At 44.3% G+C, this 20,064-nt stretch overlaps 1 protein-coding gene across 3 annotated transcripts in view; it reads left to right on the top strand.

The window, feature by feature from the left end:
* Window positions 1–20,064, top strand: part of TRIM66 (tripartite motif containing 66) — a 743,368-nt gene that overhangs the window by 592,731 nt on the left and 130,573 nt on the right. For all 3 annotated transcript variants that reach the window (XM_085648127.1, XM_085648126.1, XM_085648128.1), the window contains exons 11-12: window positions 3,446–3,700; window positions 3,871–4,081. In XM_085648127.1, the coding sequence (XP_085504253.1) occupies window positions 3,446–3,700; window positions 3,871–4,081 (466 nt within the window). The remainder of the gene's footprint in view (window positions 1–3,445; window positions 3,701–3,870; window positions 4,082–20,064) is intronic.

Raw genomic sequence — 20,064 nt, 5'->3', positions numbered from 1 at the left:
GCACTCCCTTAAGCACTCCTTACTCCTCCTAAAACCCCTCCCATTTAGTTATACGTATTCCCTATTGCCCAGCCACTTGTCCATCCTTCCCACATTTCCTACAAAAATGTATGTACACATTTGAGACAGTGATCTCCACACAGAAAAGACAGAAGAGGTGAAGGGAAAAACCTAGGTTAGTGAATATCATTTTGCAGTATGCAAATACAACTATTGTAGTACTACTAAACATACAAACTTGCAGTTAGTGAATAGGCCCTATGTTCATGGGCTAATTTCAAGGGAATGTTCTTTTCACAAACAATAGGATCAACTTCTGTGCTACTCTACATGCCCATAACTACAAGTAAAGTTTGCTCACAGGACAAACATGCCTCTTATGTTGTAGGATTGGAATTCCTATTGTTAGTGTCTTTGAATTATTTGCAATGTATTTATAGACACTCTGGCTAATAATATGTGTGTTTTGAAGAAAGAATCCATTCAATATTCTGTTCACAAATTCAGCAGTTAGCACACTCCTGCAACACTGTCTTCTTTTAGCAATGTGAAAACCTGTTACAATTACACAAGTGCCAATATTTTATATACTTTGTATTCGTTGTCTTCTGTCTTATATTAAGTACAATGTTCCAAAGCCAAACTAAGTTAGGTCAGCACTAAATAGAAATAAATAACTAAACCAAAGATTAAAAGCTTAATGTATTGACTGTAGTTTAAATGTCTTAAGACTATGATCGTATTCTTGCTGTTCAATATGTGGACATAAAAAAATGGGGCACAGACATTGGAGGAACAGAAAGAGGCAGACAAATTACACGAGCCTGTGTACAATTGTGCTTTTGTATCTCAATACAGAAACACTTTGAAATCTGTTCTATGTATTTCCACCCTTAATGTGTTCCTCAGAAAGGTTCCAGATTTTTTTACTCAAAGTAAGTAGCCAGATACATTTCAGACGTTGCCCCAAATCTGTATGCATCGAGATGCTATCCATACCGTCAGGCTGATTTTCACATTGTGTAAGCTTTGTGTTTTTTAAGATGACCCTGGAACATGACAACTTGTGGATTATTTCTGGCCACCTGAAAGATTGTTTTTAACTTATCAGCAGTTCTGCTCTCATTGCAAGTTCCAAGTATTTTCGTGTTCCAATTGTTAGCAGGTTTGTGCTCAGAGTACACACCTATTTTTACATAAATGTATTTATAATTTCCTCATACTTTCTACTACTTCACCAGAACACATGAATGCAGAGGCACACTAGGCTCTACGCAATATAGGCATCAGAGAAGTGTTGACCTTGTATATCGTTCAAAGGAAGGCTGTCAACTCCTTACCCATTCTTTTTGTGTTCTTTCCATACACACAAAATCTATGGTAAGCAGGCTGCCAAGGCAATCCTGCTTCATCTAAAAGGCATCAATACACAGTTTGTCAGAGCAAAAGCAGCAAAGCCATTTTTCAGAGGCATGCAGGTTTTGATCTAATGTGTATCAATCCCTATCCCTAATACATTCTGCAAGCACAGCTCTGTCTAAAACAAGCACTGGCAAAGCCAATAGTTCTGACATTGGCCACCAGACTCTTGGGTTTGGCAATTCTTGTTTTTATCCATCATAGTTTTTTCAAATTATTTTTGTTGGGGAAGCTACTGGAACCTCATTGATCTGAATAAAAAAAAAATGGCTAAAGCCGAAAATATTTTTGGGCCTATACAGAAACACACATTACCATATTAGAACCTGGTAGTCAAGTAAACTCCTTTGTTTGTGGAAGTGCTACTTCTGAGAGGGCAGCATGCCATAACTCACAATGAAGTAAGCCAGTGGCTGAAGTGGGCTTACCATTGCCCTGTGATGCATGCTGGAGTACGTAAAGAAAAACATGAATGGCACAAAAACAGACGAATGGATGAAGTCTGACAGAAAACCCCTATAACTAACTATGTTTTACACATACATTTAGTAAAGTCAAAAGGTCCTGGTTAACACCAGCCCTAAAAAAGTCAATCAGTTAGGTATTGGCTACCAGCCTCTTACCTTCGCTAATACTTTTTTTTGTGATGTTTTTATACATCTTTCTTTTAAATAGTTAGAGACAGGTTGAAAACATATATAAGTATATAGTAAAGCATGTAAAGAAAAAAAGAGAGGATTGTGTAGATAGACAGACAGACAGACAGACACAGAGTTGCAAAGATAGATAGATAGATAGACAGACAGACAGACAGGCACCCAACCGGAGTCCTCTGCTGGATGGGGGCCCTGCTAGGAGCCCCCTAAGTCACTTTCTTACAGGCTTTCCAGTCGGAAAGCCCAACATGGAAAGCCTGTCTGAAACTGACATCATAACCCCGACGGCGGAAACGCCTTCCGCAAGGGATTATGTTGCGGTTTCCGACTGTCCGACGGGCTCCTTGAGCCCCTCGAAAGCCAGCCGGAATGACCGGACTGTTTGACTTCCTACCGCTGTAATCATAATACGGTAGTCGGAAGTCAAACCAAGGATCTAGGTCAAGGCTTTTCGACCAACATCCTAATTAGGCCCTAGTCTTTTTTTGTAGCTAACCAGACCAGTAAATCCTTGTATCCAATATTTATGTGATAATACTCAGCCATCTACAAACTGGGACAATCACAAACCACTTTCTTCATTTGGGTCTGAAAATAATAACGCTAAGGTGACTCGTCTCTTGCTGGCTCGAGATCCAGAAGGGGCAGCAGTGGCACCGAGAGCATTAAGAATGAGGGGCAAAGAGGACCTGTAGATCAAGAATACACCACTGACCAGACCACAACAGAGGAAAAACTCTCACCAACAGTACTAATTGCTCAGACAAAGACACTCAAGATGAATGGTTTGAACAGCCCTAAAAAAAATGATTTAACGCTACAATACTCGTTTTTTTTCACCTGCCTTTAAAATGCCTTTCCTGTTGTCTCCAGACCACTCACTTCTTTTTCTCTTCGTCCTCTTTCTAAACGTCTTCATTTTTCTTTTTTTTTTTATGTGTTCGTAAATATATTTTTCAACGCAAAGGCCACCACCTCGTCCGAATGCCTAAAACAAAGACTTACGGTCATAGGAAACACCCTTATAAAATGAAAAGCAAACATCAGGTTCCAGTTGTTCCAAACTGGTTAATGCAATGGGAATCTATAGTTCACAGTAAACATATATTAAACGGAAAGAAAAGCAGGCATTTAGGTCATGCACGAGGCACCGTGGAATATGGCTCATAACCTTCAGTTTCATCCCAGTCTATTAGGAAAACATTTGGTTAAATTACTAATGTTACTGTTCAGCGGATACTCCGGGCCCCTAGAGAAATAGCTTCTTCATTAGCTGTAATGAGATACAGCATCTCTTCACTGTTCTGAAAGTGCTGCAGTGTTTAACTTTTTTTTGTCCAAAGCTGACTATCAAATTGTTTGTTTTTCAGCGTTCAGCTTCGGTGAGCCTGGTGGTCTTCCCAGACCCGTCGGAGGTGGAACTGTCGCCAGCAAGGTTATCTATGCCGGCCGATCCAGAAATGCAAGCTGGTGCCTGCCAACAAGATGCCCAGTCCCCGGAGCCGCTGCCAGAGACGGCGCCCAGCTGCAGCACAGCAATAATCAGCGCCATGGACGGCCTGCACGCTGGGACCTGTGGTAGCCTAGCAACCGGGGACGCCCTGCTGGGGGAGGCGAAGTGCAAGGTAAGATCTGGTGGGGCCGTGGGGAGCACCGATGAGAGCCAAGTTAGAGCAGCTGTGCGTTGTTGTCGGATAGGCACGCATTCCCACATTGGCAGCTCTGGCATGTGTGCACTGGCGAATCTGCTTTGGGAAGATAAATTGCAAATATACCACTGCTTTTTTATTTTTAGATCGAAAATGAGGATTATGACGAAGCCTTCGGACATGAGGCAGTTGCTGCCACTGTAAAGGCTATTAATGAACTCGTTCTGCCGATGCAAAGCATGTTCGACGAGCCCATCAACCTGTCAGTCAGGAAGTGTCTCCAGCCTGACTCGTCCCCCACTATAAACACATCTTACATACAGTCCACTACTATCAAGGACCTTAAGGATGAATCAGGTATAGATAACTAATGGAAAATTGATCTGCTTGTTCATTTAATTTTTTTTATTTTTTTATCATTTTTTTCGAAGGCAGACAGGGCCAGTTGAGTCGTTGCAGCGCGGTGTGTTTGTGTGTCCGCATGCATGTGGCATTGGGGCCTCGTTCTCGTTCCAGATCCGAAGCGTAGAGACAGAGAAGAATTGTTGCTTTGCTTTTCCTTTTCTGCACTCCTTCATTTTGAGTCTGATGATGTCAGGCTGCGGGTGTGCCTTTAGTCACCAGGGGTGGTGAGCTTGTCACCCAGGTAGGCAGAGTCGTGGGTATTACATCTGCATACGAGACAGAGGCAAGCAGGTGCTTTATTGGGGTGTATTATTTATGTGTTACATTTGTGTGATGCTATAAAACATTGTTTTGATAAATGCGTTGCTTTGTTGTAGTACAGTCAAACCTTCTTCCTAGAATCCATCTTCAATAATATTGAACCACGTAAGTAAACTTATAATGCTCATAACACAATACATGACTCATAGGTGTGTTTGGATAGGTGCAAAACCTTTGTTCTCCACATATCTGGTTGCTAACAAATCTATGTCAGCGGTATCTCATATTCAGTACTACCGCCTGGTCTGTTCAGTAACAATGGAAAAGAGGGTTGTGGTTTCAATCCAGCTGACAAAGAATAGAAGTATTTCTGTATGTATATTGTATTTCTATGGAACTAACTTAGCCAAAAATTGGTAGAGCACCGAACATGGTCAAAGGCAAGCAGAAAGCCCATTGTGCTTTGGAATATATTACAAATTGCTGTCAAATAGCCCTGCTCTGAAATGTTGAAGTCAAGGTAAAATCCAGCATGGATTCCAAATTATTCTGCCTGTTGGGATGGAAAAGTCCCTCGCATGGTGATGGATGTGCACCCTGCCCTAACTGCCCCTACTGTAATTGTGTCTGGATCCCTAATGCTGATTTGTCTTGTCATGGGCAAATACAGATCATGCATGTGCACTATGCCATAGTATGCCTGTCTCATGGATGCGGTCTTGTTGGGCTGGTAGGGGCGCCCAAAGAAAGACTCTGATAGTGGTGAAAGGCTACTGCGTTTACCAGGAGTTAAGCAGCACAAGTGTGGTGTTATGCACCGTTATGTTATATTGATTTGTGTAGCTCACTAATCAGCCAACAGGGTATCCAGGTGCTTGAGCAAGTGTGTAGGTGTGTGATCCCCAAGGTGCTTAAACGAAGAGCCAGGTTTTCCGCTTTTTGCAAAACTCAAGAAGTGAGAAGGAAACTCTGATGTGTTGAGGGAGATCGTTCCAAGTCTTGGGTACGATGTAGGAGAAAGAGCGACCTCCAGTTTTGTTTTCGCGGATGCAGGGAATGATTGAGATTGGGGCAGAATGTGTCGGGTGGGTTGCTGAAAGTGTATGCAGCTGTGCAGCTATTCTGGGCCTGTGCTGTGTAGGGCTTTGTATGTGTGTGTAAGTAGTTTGAATTGGCTGCGCTTGTGAATGCGGAGCCAGTGAAGCTTCTTGAGGTGCAGTGTGATGTGGGTGCGGTGTGGGAGGTCGAGTATGAGTCTTGCAGCTATGTTCTAGATGGTCTGGTGTCTGTGTTGGAGTTGTTTGGAGATTTGATCATTGAGAGTGTTGCTGTAGTCCAGCCTGTTCTTGATGGGTGCTTGCATGACGATCCATCTGGTGTTCTGAGACAACCATTAGAAGATCTTTCAAAGCATGCATAGAATGTGGAAGCAGGAGGTGCACACTGCGTTGACTTGAACTGTCATGTTGAGCTTGTCGTCTAGGATGATCCCTAGATTTCCTGCGTGGTCTGTGGGTGTGGGTATTTGTCCTAGCTCCAATAGCCACCAGGTGGAGTTCCATGGGGAGGTTTTGTTGTCAAAGACAAGCACTTCTGTCTTATCGAAGTTGAGCTGCAGGCAGTCGGTTCGCATCCAGTCTGCTACCATGGTCATGCAGTTAGTGCAGTTGGTCCTGGTGGTAGTTGTTTTGTTATCGGATGATGTTGATGAGCGGTGTCATGCATATTTCGAAAAGGGTGGCACTGAGAGACAATCCCTCTAGGACTCCACATATCAAACTCTTGGTCTCTGGTGTGAAGGGTGCCAGCTTGACCCTTTGGGTTCTTCCTGTGAGGAAGGAACAGATCAATTTGAGAGCGGATCCTTATATGCCGATCTTGTGGAGTCTTCTGATGATGGTGTTTTGGGAGACAGTGTCAAAGCCGTGGTGAGGTCAAGCAGGATGAGGGCTGCTGTTTCCTCTCAGTCCAGGATTATTCAAATATCACCAGTGGATGCGATGAGTGCTGTTTCAGTGCTGTGGTTCTTTCTGAATCCTGATTGAGTGTTGTCTAGAAGATGGTGAGGTTCAAGGTGGGTTGTGAGTTACTTGTTGATGGCCTTCTCAATCACTTTGGCTGGATAGGGGAGCTGGGAGATGGGTTGGCAGTTGCTCAGCTGATTCGGATCAGCCGTGGGTTTCTTGAGGGTGGTGTTGATTTATGCAAATTTCTTTCATCCGGAAAAGTGGCAGACAAGATGGAGGTGTTGATGATGTGGGTCAGGATGGTGCTGGTTGGTGATGTTCCCAGGTTTTAGATGTAGTGGGTGCATAGGTCTATGGTGGCCCAAGTGGATGGTCTGCATGATTGCCACTGTGTAGTTTCTGGTAAGGGTTGTCCATTAGGTCAAGTGGCAGTGGTGACAGCATACCGTGTAGTGATCAGTAGGAGTGATCAGATCCTTTTTACCTGTGTCATTGGAGTGAGCCTTACTCCTTTAAAGTTTTGCTGCTGTGTGCCTAACTCACCTTGACCTACATCGGTTCAGTGTTTAGTGCTGTGCTGTGCATATGTGGTATCCATGTGCTGGGTGTATGTGTGCCAGTGAATGGTACAACACAGGGATAATGCAGTACTGCACAGTACATGTATAGTGTCTGCATGTGCTCGCTGTATGTGTGCCTGCGAGAGGTACAAAACATGAAGGATGTAGTGCTATGCAATGCATGTATATTATATGCATGTGCTGGGTGTATGTGTGTCCTTGAACGGAACAGTACGTGAAAGGTGTAGTGCTGTGCAGTGCATGTATGCTATATGGGTGTATGAATGCCGGTGAAGGAAGACTATGCATTCCATTTTGGGAGACCCAGGGCTGGATGGAGAAACATGAGCAGAGGAGGTAGAGGAATCAACCAGACAGATTTGTGTAGTGTTGCATTCCTGTACGCTGAGTGGGATACACTGGAGGAAAGGAGAGCCATGCTCTGAAGTACACTTCAACGGGTGCTCTTTGATTCAGAGGGATGTCACAAGGAAGTGGCTGGGTACACCTCAGGAAGGAGATGGGGCTAATAAGAGAAACATAAAGAATAGGGCTGAGGCCCTGAGATAACCTTATGATACACATATCACTGTGGCTGACATCCAAGTGTGAACCATTAGTCCCTTCATGCCCCGTGTTGTGGGGCTATCAGATTTGGAGTCAGTCCTGCTGCAACAGACTGTTTTCTGGAAGAAGAGATAACAGAGGAGTGGGCACTTCAAAAGGAAGCAGACCCCTAACATAAACTTCAAAGACTCAGATTCTCAATCACATATGGTGTCTGGAAATGGAATATAAGAAGCAAAGCTTGAGAACTCAAAAACTGTCAACTATCAAGCAGCCAGTCGGGCTGTGTGAGAAGGGGTAGCTCTTCAAGACCTCTGCCTGTGACCAGGACTGGAGGCCAAGGCCTGCTAGTCTCTGTTGGAAGCCGGAGTCCCAGTCCCGCCCGCTGTCACCGAATGCGAGTCCCGGTACTCCTCACTCAACGTTAGGCCAAGTAAGGACACCGTTTGAGATAGCCCTGTTCACCCCCTTAGTAGCTTGGCACGAGCAGCCAGGCCTATCTCCATGGTACGAGCGTACAGTATGTGCAACCACACTCACAGCAACCCACTGGTGACATCACAAATGGACTCCACACGAGTTTGATAAAACGAGTATAAACTTTATATAAAAAGATATACGATCAGACCACATGATACAAAAGCCAACATATAATAAAGGGTAATATTCGTTCCGGCTGGCTGGTAGGTTCAAATCCCAACCACCGCTTTCCAAATGCTAAGCTGGTCATAATGCTAGAATCACACACATTGCAATGAACAAACAATAGTGCACTGCGTAACGATACAATCCTGTGCTTGGCAAAGGAGAAATAATACAATACGTAATGATACACCCCGGTACCTTGCAATGGGAGAAATAATGCAATGCGTACCGCTACAATCATGTACTGCACAACGAAGGAATAATGCAATGCTTCACACCCCAATCACGGACTTTGCAATGAAGAAATAATGCAATGCGCACCGCTACAATCATGTACTTTGCAATGAAGGAATAATGCAATGTGGGCTGCTACAATCCGGTACTTTGCAATGGAGAAATAATGCAATGCGTCGCGCTACAATTGTGTACTTTGTTATGCAGAAATAATGTCAGGCGTCATAAGACAGTCCAGCAGAGCGTTAGCAGCAATATTGGTAATGTGTATTACGACAATCAGCCTCTTCGATAGCAGTTGCCCCCAGTGCTTAATTTGTAAAATATGAAGTGCAGTTGCTCAATTATTTTTAGGAGCCCACACCCACTTCCCTCGGCTCCACCCACTTCCACCAGTGGCTCCACCCACTTACTCTAGTTGCTCCACCCATATCTTCTACTGGCTCTGCTGACTACTTGGGAGGTAATTTTCTTCCCTGGATTATGGCCCGGGAGGCCCAGGCTACTCACTGCACCTTTACTCTCCATCTCGTCTTCGCCCTTTTTTCTTTGCAGATTATTATAGCGGTTTATATGAGCACTCATTTGCTTGATGCGCACAGGCGGATGGCGTGATTTTCCCTGAATCACAGGATGTTGGGCAATAATGGATTAACGATTACACTAGCTTGACAAAGAGAGCGGGGATGACGGAGGTAAAGCAAAAACATCTGCCACCCACATCCCTACTAATAACTGCCTAAAAATGGCAGAAGGCAGCTGTTTACAAAACAGTCGCATAAATAAGCGAGTCAGTGTTGAGAATATGACAAACACAAAAGGCGTGTACTGTGGGAAGACTACAGATTTGCGATATTTGGTAAAAATTGGTGAGGTCTAATAGTCTGAATTTATTGACTGGTTGACCTCAGTTAAGGATGTATGTCTAGAGATGCAGCTTATAAGTAAACATGTTATTAGTGATAAACATGCACTTGAATTGAAGGACAGATATCGCATCCAAAAACGGAAGATCTATTTTTTGCTGTAAAAAAAAAACCTATAGTTTAGGGCCACGCAGAAGAACTGCAAGTGCAGAATATGTGGAAGGTTTTCCCACCGCATGAAAGGAAGTACCTGCAAGCATGCATGTATGTAATAACCTGTGGAGGGAGTGCACTACTGTAAAAAAAAAAAAAAATTGAAATAAACTTTAGGTAGAGAACAATTTTATAGCTTTTTGTAAAAATAACCCACAGCGAGCAGTAATGTAATTATTGTACGGGTGCACATTGAGAGAGATCAGAATTGTGGCGAGTGTATTTAGTGCTATAAAACTAATATAGGACAGAGTTGGGTGGGGAGTACATTTCTTATTGGTTGATTTTTCTCAGGTGTGTGCCTTTAACACAGATGTACGGTGAGAGCGCCAAATGAGAACACGGCAGCCCGCAATGCATGAGGTGGACTTTAAGCATATAAAATGAACTGCATTTTCCATAAGTGCTAATCTGCGGTATTCTAAAGGCAGCTGGGTCTCTGGGAGTTATGAAAACCACGGGTGGTTGAGCTCTACAGCCCTCCAGGGTACTGACCATTTGTACGGCACACAGAAGAGGCTGCATTCTTACCAGCTAAATAGGATTCCTTTATTATGATTAGCGGGATGAAGGGCTGTGTCAGCCCTGCCGGATTTCTAATTTAAGATAAGTGTGTTGCAGACAAAATTTGCCAAACAGGTGTCTTGCGGGCAGAGGCTGGAGCCAGTATTTATTCTTCAATTGCAACCATCCTTGCTGTACATAGCCCTTCTTGCTTTACGCGTGCTCTGCACCATTGGCTCGTAGCCCCATACACAGTTTCAAAAACAGAACCCCAGCCCAGTAAAAGTCAAATTTATAACACTCTAATAAGATATCTTTAAATTATAAACAACCAAAATATCCCTGTAAAATATGATTAATTCCGATTTGCCTGATATGAGTATTAAGACCGTTTGTTAGGCAGAAAACATATTACACCCGACATGAGCAGGGCCCCAGAGCAGAAATTAAATTTATTAGAAAGTTCACATTACCTGAGAGGTTCAGGTGGAGCAGGCCATGAGCTACTGTATTATTTAGTTTCAAATGTTACCTATAGAAAAGAAAATGCTCGCCTTTTGAAACTATTCGAGTGACGTCAGATCCATGGCAGGTACAGGAAGCGAAAGCGGAGAGGCGACGGACGTTAGAGAGTGGGGAAGGTGCCTGTCGGGAAGGCTGATCTGCCCTGGAGGCTGCGCTGCTTTTTTTTAGGCGGAAGGGACGTGATTACAGACAGGGAGAACGATCATTTTCACCCGTAGGCAGGATCATGGGCAGGCACTGCTCCGCTGTGTGCTTGTAGTAAGTGTGTATTTAATGTAATTCATTTATAATGGTTGTTGTTGCTTTAAGATGTGGAATTCATGTGAGTGTTCTGTGTGACTTAGTATGATTCTGGAATGTCGGTGTGTGACATCCAGATGAAGACTTGGTTGCGAATAGAGCACGTCGTGGGTCTGCTGTACTTGGATTAAACCTCTTAACATTTTAACGTCTTCCTGTGTTCCTGGAGTCCTTTATGATCTTTACTTCTGGAAGACGCATACTACATATTTTGGCGACGCTAGGATTGGGATTCATTTGGCAAGAACGCTGTCGATTTAAGGAAGCGTTTAACCGATTTTCACACCCAAATTGACAAAGAAGAGGAAAAAAGACCCACCGACCGATGCATCCTGTGTGTTTTGGCATTTAATGCAACTTGGCACTTGTGAGTACGATTATTTCACTCACCCGTCTTTTCAATTCAACGGCTTACTTCGTGCCGGTTGGTTGATTGGGCATGATTTGAATTGCTCCCTGGATTCTGTGCGCATGCTGCTGCGTGGTCTGCGCTGGTATTCTAATTCCAGCTGATTGTTCGAAAGCCTGCTTTCCTGCTTCACGTCGAACGTCAGTGACACGGCAACGCGTGATTACATCATCACGTTTGGGCGGCCATTTTGTTGGATTGGGATAGTTTGTATTGGAAAGCATTGGAGCCACGTCATACTTTTCGATCGTTTTTTTTTTCTTCTCGTTTTTTTTTCTTTCTCTGCATATTTCCGGACACAGTCTGTGAAAGAACAGTTTAAAAAAAAAAAAAAAGAAACCTTTAATTTTCACAATGCCTAATTCCAATGAGAGCATTGTGGCTCCACCAGCTTTTTTGAAGGTTGCAGGTAAGCCACCTACACCTTGGCACAAGTGGTTAAGAGTGTTCACTAATTATTTGGAAGCAATTGATGCACTTGAGTACTCTTCTTCAAGGAAAAGAGCTATTTTATTTAATCATCTTGGTGATGCCGGCCAACAATTATTTGATAGCCTACCTTCTGTTCAACATCCGACCTCTGATGACTCTTGGAATGTATATTCGGAAGCTTTAGCTCGCATGGGTAATCAATTCAAAGATGAGCCCTCCATAATGGTTGAGAGACATGTTTTTTTTAAACGAAAGCAGTCATCAGAAGAATCTATAGGGGATTATTTGGCAACGTTAAGGGTTTTGGCTACAAAATGTGATTTTGGCTCCTATTTAGATACTGCACTCAGGGATCAATTAGTATTTAACTGTTTCAACAAAAAAATACAGGAGCGCATTTTGACTTGTAAAAACCCAACCTTGGATGAAGTTGTGGTTATTGCAAAAAGTATTGAGTGCTCTGTTACATCACAAAGAATTTTATCGGAGACTGCTTGTGCACCAAATAACACCAATGTTATGAGTTTATCGTCTGACAATAGTAACCAAATGGAGATTAATGCTGTAAAAAATCGTTTTAAAGATAAAAAAGTGTATGAGCGTAGACCTAACATTTTTTGTTACAGGTGTGGTTCAAAATTTCATGTGGGTAATTTTCCTAATTGCCCAGCTCAAGGCAAAAGATGCAATAATTGTAAAAAAATTGGTCATTTTTTTACTATGTGTAGGGCACCTAAAGACAAAAACACAGTGAATTATGTGTACACAGAGGATGAAATTTGCGAAGCCTTAAATGTTTCTTCTTTATTGGTACATATTAATTCACTAGATGATAAAAAAGTTAAAGGTCCCAATTGCAAGGTTTTGATAGGTCAAATTGATATTGATGTAATGGCTGATTCGGGTTCGCCAATCACCATTCTAGATGAGAAGACATTTTACAGGTTGTGGCCAAATACTGATTTGATTTTTACTGATGTGAATCCCAAAGCGTTTGGTGAATACGATATCATCATGCGCGGGTACTTTAATGACACCATTAATTTTAAAGGACGGGTTATTGACACAAAAATTTATGTAGCTTTGGATGGAAGGGACATCTTGGGTTGGCGTGACCAAGCAGGGTTAGGTATATTTTTGAAACCTGGTCATCCTGAACCTGTTGTTCTGGGTGATTTTCCTGTTCTATTTGTTGATGATAATACAACACAGGATTCTATTCTGAGTGGATTGATTGAAAAATACAGGTCTGTGTTTAGTTCAGAAATTGGCTTAGTTAAAAACTTTGAACACACCATAAAATTGAAGGAGCAGGTCTGTCCCGTCATTCAAAAGGTACGTCCTGTCCCACTCTCGGTTAGAGATGATCTCAAGAAACATCTTGATGAGCTGTGTTCCCAAGATATTATTTGTCCTGTGGAGTCGTCTGAGTGGGTTTCGGCTGCGGTTGTGGCACGTAAGCCCTCTGGCGATATTCGTCTGTGTGCGGATTTGAGGGTTCTCAATCGCAACATTGTGGTTGATGCGCATCCTTTACCTAAAATTCATGACATGCTTGCAAAGTTGGGTCGCAGTAAATTTTTTTCTACTATTGATTTGCGCTCCGCGTATCACCAGATTCCGTTGTCAGTTAAATCTCAGCCTTTAACTACTTTTGTTACTCCTTTTGGGGTTTATATGTATAAGAGACTTCCATTTGGGTTAGCTTCAGCTGCTAGTATATTCCAGAGGTTGATGGATACAATTTTTGGTAACTGTCCTGGTATTCAGGCGTTCCAGGATGATATATTAGTGCATTCTGAGTCTTTAGAGCAACATTACATTTTAATTGAAAAGGTGTTTAAGGGGTTACAAACACATGGCATGACTGTCAACATGAAGAAGTGTAATTTTCTTGCTCAAAATGTGGATTACTTGGGTCACAATCTATCTAGTGAGGGTATCAAGCCTAAAAATTCATTATTAGATGCTATAAAAAATGCACCAGCTCCTGCTGATAAGGATTCCTTACGAGCATTTCTTGGGTTAAGTGAGTATTATGCTCGTTTTGTACAAGGGTATGCTCTCGTTGTGCAACCCCTTAGGAGTTTGTTAAAAAAACATGCAAAGTTTGACTGGTCTTCAGATGTTGATGAAGCCTTCACATCAGTTAAAAGATTAATTCTCAATGCACCTGCTATTAAACCATTCACATATGGAGTTCAAAGTATCATAACTGTTGATGCTAGTGCAAAAGGTCTTGGAGCTGTTTTGAGTCAGATTGTGAATGGTCAAGAGTCCACGATAGCTTTTGCTTCGCGTACGTTGACCTCTGCTGAACTCAACTATAGCACCATTGAGCGTGAGGCATTGGCTTGTACTTGGTCAGTGGAAAAGTTTCGCATGTATATTTGGGGAACTAGGTTTCAGCTTTTTACTGATCATAAACCGTTAATGTACATGCTTGGTGACAGTTCTTCCAACAAAGCATCTTCACGGTTGGTGAGGTTGTTAGCTAAACTTCAGGAGTTTAACTTTGAGATCAAATATATTCCTGGGGGCAAAAATGTTAGGGCCGATTGTCTCTCACGCATTCCTCTTCCTCACTGTCAAACAAACATTGATTCTGAGGATGAGCTTGAATGTGTCTTTTTAGTTGAAGATGTTATTCAAAGTTACAAAATCACACAGGAGGATTGGATAAAAAGTTTTGAGTGTGATGATTGCTTGCAGAATGTTAAAAAGTTTTTAGTTAAGGGTTGGCCTTCGGACAGGAGTCTTTCTGTGGAGGAAAGACATTTTTCACAAATTGCTTCTGAATTGTCCTTTTCTAGTGATATTTTGTTACGACAGGATAAATTTGTTCCTCCTAGGGGTATTCGGGACAAGATTATTCTGCTTGCACATGAGGGACATCCTGGTATCACTGCTACAGTTAACAAAATTAAGCAAATGTACTGGTGGCCTGGTATTGACAATCAAGTAAAAACTCATATTAATCAATGTCCTCAATGTCTTTGTTCTGACAAACATTGGAAGTCTGCAAATTCTCCCCTGTGTCCTGTTCAATGGCCTTCTGCAGCGTGGAAGAAAATTGGGTTAGATTATTCTGGTCCATTTTCTATTTTCAATTCAGATAAAAAGTATCTTATTGTCGCTGTTGATTATTTTTCGAAGTGGATTTATTTTTCTTTTGTTAAAAATGCGGATTCTGGTACGGCCATTTTATTTTTGCAACGATTGTTTTACACTGAAGGAACACCTGATGATGTGGTTACGGATAATGGTTCTCATTTTACTGCTAATGATTTTAACTTGTTCTTAAAAAACTTTGATGTTAAGCATACATTAGCTCCTTTGTACAGCCCAGCTACTAATGGTCTGGTTGAGCGTGCTAACAGGGTCTTGAAAGATGCTGTACAAACAGCTGCTAGTAATGGTTTAAACATTCCTTCTTTCTTGTTTCAGAGAGTATGGAACTATAATACCACACCACACACTACCACTGGTGTTTCACCATTCATGTTGTTGAGAGGTCGCATACCTACCTCTAAACTTAATCCGTCATGGTTATTGGAGAAAACTTCTAATGTTCCACTTGATGTAAACAAAATCAGAGAGAATGTAATTAAGAAACAAGAGAACTATAAGCATGATTATGATAAACGTATGCATGTTACTGATCAACCTTTATATCCTGGTGATTGGGTTTTGATTCGGAAACCAATTAGAGTTTCTAAAGGCAATTCTAAATTTTCATCTCCTGTGCAGGTTCTAAAAGTTTCTCGTATGTGTGTTCTTTTGCAAGATCGGGGCTGGTGGAATAGAAATGCTCTGATTAAAATAACCTGTAAACAAGCTGACATTATTCGTAGTAATACGCTTAACACTCAGGTGACTGAAAATTTGAATTCTGATTGGTTTGGTGTTTGTGACGATATTGGTACTCGTTCACGGGCTCTTTCATCTGGAGATTCAGGTCCATCGGATAGAGGTGATTCTAATTTCACTTTATCTCATCAAATCTCTCCTTCTTCTTCACCTCAAAAAGGAGAAGGTGATGGTAGTGGTGTAAGGTCAGTTCCTGGCTTTTCTGTTAGTTCAAGGGTTAGGTCAGCTCCTCTTCGTTTCCGTGATTATGTTATGACTTAGCTTATTTATTTTGTTATTTTTGTTCTCTGTATGGATTATCTTTTATGGTTATGTTCTTTTAGTTGATATCTGTTTCTATTTTGTTAAAGGGGAGGATGTGTAGTAAGTGTGTATTTAATGTAATTCATTTATAATGGTTGTTGTTGCTTTAAGATGTGGAATTCATGTGAGTGTTCTGTGTGACTTAGTATGATTCTGGAATGTCGGTGTGTGACATCCAGATGAAGACTTGGTTGCGAATAGAGCACGTCGTGGGTCTGCTGTACTTGGATTAAACCTCTTAACATTTTAACGTCTTCCTGTGTTCCTGGAGTCCTTTATGATCTTTACTTCTGGAAGACGCATACTACAGTGCTCTCGGGCAGTCCCTCCCCAGAGAGGCGGAAAAGTGCCTCATAATAAGGCATGCGTCCATGCGGCATTCAATTTGAAATATTTTACGGGGTTCACCGGGAAGACGGTCACCCATGTGAAATTAAGTGAGACAATATGTAGACCCGGCCCTGAGAAATAAGTCCCGTGGCTAAGCCCCGGAAAGCACCGGCACAAATTAAGCACGGGTTGCCCCCCACACGTATCAACGATGATATAAAGTACAGCTTCTCACTCTGGCCCCAGTACGGCCACTCCTTTGGTCAGTACAGGCCCCAATCTGAGCCAAAGCAAAGGCTCACGTCGCCAGAAGGATTGAGAGGCAGAGAGAGTGTCCCTCTGAGCCCGCAACCCGCCCAGGTAGTGATCCACGTTACCTGGGGGCGCAACCCTACTCTCCTCTCCTCCTTCAGCGAGCTGGACCTTCCTTGGAGAACTTTCTCAATGGGCCTCACCGGCTTGGCCTGGCAGCTCAGCTCCTCCGGGGCTGCCGGACCGCGACTGTCAGGAAGGTCTCAGGTGGCCGCAGGGCAAGCGTACTCCACGCCTTTGAGATTGGGTTACTCTGGGTGCACGCTCGCCACAGTACCCTCTGGGTCTCCTCTGGCACGAAGCCACACACAAAACGCTGATGGGACTTCACGTCGACTCCGAGTGCACGTTCACCAGGCACTCCTTCCTGCGGTCTCAGTTGGCACCCAGACATGCACACCGTGCTGCAGAGACTCACTTTCTTCCGGTGCACACGATGATCAGCCGATCACCTCCACAGTCCCAGGTTGTACGAAAGCACGCACACTGCTTTACTGAGACTTACTCCAACTCCGGTGCCCCGATATCCAGGCACTCTTCACCAATGCCTTCAGCGGCGCCACAGCACGTTCACCGTGTCCGAGCCTCACTTCTCCTCCGGTGCACTTGATGACCAGGCGCTCTTCACCAGCGCCTCCGGTGCACCCCAACACGCACCCTGCACATCCGAGACTCACTCCACTTCCGATGCACACGTTGACCAGGCGCTCCTCACCAATGCCTCCTGGGCACCACAACACGCACCCAGCGCATCCGAGACTCCCTTCACCTCTGATGCAGACACTGACCAGGCGCTCTTCACCAGCGCCTGCGGTGCACCACGACACACACCCTGCACATCTGAGTCTCACTTCACCTCCGATGCACACGCTGACCAGGCGCTCCTCACCAACGCCTGCGGTGCACCACGACATGCACCCTGCACGTCCGAGACTCACTTCACCTTCGATGCACACGTTGACTAGGCGCTCTTCACCAATGCCTCCTGTGCACCACGACATGCACCTTGCACGTCCGAGACTCACTTCACCTTTGATGCACACGTTGACAAGGCGCTCTTCACCAATGCCTCCTGTGCACAATGACACACACCCAGCGCGTCCGAGTCTCACTCCTCCTCCGTGTGTCCAAGATCACAGGGCACACCTTCCGAGGGTCTCAAGCTGCCACAACACGCACCCACCGCGTCGCATGAAACTTCTCCGAAAACTTTTAAGTTCCTGTGTTTCCAAACAGGGAGCCAGCTCACCTCGGACCCTTGGTGTAACAAGACACAGCACAAAGCACAATCTTCTTCAAGCAGGGGGACCCAGCGCACAAAGCACAGTCCCAACAGCCTCTTCCTTGGTTAAAACAGCAAACTGCAGACCAGCCCCAAATCACGAAGCAAGGGTCGGTCTTTCCCAGCAGTCTCTTCAGTTGTTCCTTCCTTAGCAGAGGTTCCTCTTGACCATGGAATGGGTCCAAGCCTTTTCAGTCTCAATCCATTTCTGTTCCAACGTTTAGGGGTCTCAGCTCTCATAGTTATACCCATAAATGTCTTTGACGTTCGTTGTGCTCTGGGGTCCCTGACCCCTGCCTAAATCAGTTCTGGGTGTCTCCCTCCCAGTGTCACCTTTCTCCCTTTGATACTGGGGGTCTGCATCCTTAATCACTCAGCAGGAGACAGGTCAATTGTTTTATAGCAGCAACCCAGGCCTCTTCACCTCCTGGGCTTCTCCTCCCCCTACTCTCCAGATGCCGGTCAGCCTGGTGCCATCTCAACCCCTCCCTCGGTCAAGACCTCCCCCAGCTCCTCTCCCACTTTCTAAAGGAGTGGCTTCTAAACACACAGTGGCAAAACCACTTTCATAGAAAGATGTGTTATGACACTGTGAGTTCATACATACTAAACTTCACCTCTCCATTTTAAACCTATGGGAAACTAGGCTAACAAACACATTACCCAGCCTCCCCATTCTGTCCTATGGGCAGATGGCCTTTCACCAGTAAAAAACGAAATGGAGTGTTTTTCACTGTCAGGACATAGCACACCTCAGTATATGTCCTTCCTTTTACTTACACTGCACCTACCACAGGGGTGCCCACTGTGTACGCAAAAGGGAAAGTAAGGCCTGACAAGTAGTTGCACTTGTCAGGACAACATGCTAACTTAGCGAACTGCGCGCGCAGGCCCTACACTGCAGGCCTGAGTTCCCTTCTCAGCGCACCTTTGCATAACTAGCCCTGGCACACACAGTGCACATCACTAGGGACTTTACTAGTAAGGCAAACATACCAATCAAGGCCAACCAATTACAATTACACTTTACACAGGGAACACTTGTACTTTGACACTGATCAGCTGTGGCAAAGTACCCAAAGCATCTAAATTGGCAACTTTATGTCAGGAAAACGGTCTAGGGGGAAAGCAAAAGGTTTAGGGAACTTTAGCCAAAAAGGCCAAGTCCTACAGTCTCCCAGCTGGGTGAGGGGACATCACCCAGGGAATCCAAGACCACCTGCCCTGGAGCCTGGAGCACAAGAACTTGCCTGCTTGCCAAGACCAGTCTGCCCTGTGAGGGAGAGGAGAGCTTTGGAGGGAGCGAGACCAGTATGTAATCCTAGCGAGTGGAATCCCTTAGTGAGGTGCGAGGAAACTGCTGCTGCACCAATTTGGTCATTGCCCACGTGCAGGGAAAGTCAGTGATCCCCACATGCCTCACATGAACTGAGCTGTTATTGTTGCACTGAATGTGTCATCGCTTGTATGCAGTATTACATCCGCAACCTGGTATGCTAGGTGCGGCCACCGTGAAGAGTGCTGCTGTGCGGGACGCAACCCATGTGCAGTGTTAAGTCAGTAACCCCGTATGTCAGGGGTGCCACAGAGAAGACTGCCACTGTACCCACCGGGCTGCAGCTTGTGTGTAGTGGTGGGATGGTGGCCCCGTATACCAGAGGGAGCCACCAGGACCTAGCGAAAAGTGGGTCTGGTCAGTATCATCATCATCGTAGGAGAGACGCCACTGTGGTGACCCTAGCAGCCTGAGCTGTAACAGAGGACCAGCACCAGGATGGTCACATCTCCCAACTAACTGTGTGAAGAAGTGCAGTACTTATCCAGCTTGGAGGATCTGCACGAACCCCCAACCACGGCTGCTGTAGGACATGTTAGGTAACTAGGACAACCTGGGCTACATGAGAAAGACTTACCAGAGACAGTTGTTTCACCTCCATCACCCGCAAAGGGGCATGCTTAGAGTCTTTGATCCCTTGGATCATGCTGGTGTGGATAAGACTCATTTTGGGCTATGCAGCCCTTGGGATACATGCTTGCCAGATAGAGCTGCGGTGCTAGAACACTTTTGACTTTAATAAAGAGTCAGAGCAGGACTCCTGAGACTTGGACTACTAGTGGGACTTAACCTGAATGTTGCCTATAGTGAATGGGAAAGAACCACTATCACTAGCTTGAAGAGAGGGGAACTCACGGACCCACCATTGAAACAATAGAGCCCTGACCTCAGAGGACTGTGTGTATTGTTTGAGAATGTTATATTTTATTTTGAGGCTGTATATAAATGCTCCAACATCAGCCCCACATACCACCGGAGAGTGACCATGCGGCTCCGTGCCCACTGCAGATGGCCTCTAT

The sequence above is a fragment of the Triturus cristatus genome, chromosome 3_2, assembly GCF_964204655.1.
Source record: "Triturus cristatus chromosome 3_2, aTriCri1.1, whole genome shotgun sequence".
In the NCBI taxonomy this organism is placed as follows: domain Eukaryota; kingdom Metazoa; phylum Chordata; class Amphibia; order Caudata; family Salamandridae; genus Triturus; species Triturus cristatus.
The sequence above is the reverse complement of the archived record's forward strand: the minus strand, read 5'-3'. Positions and strand labels throughout refer to the sequence as shown.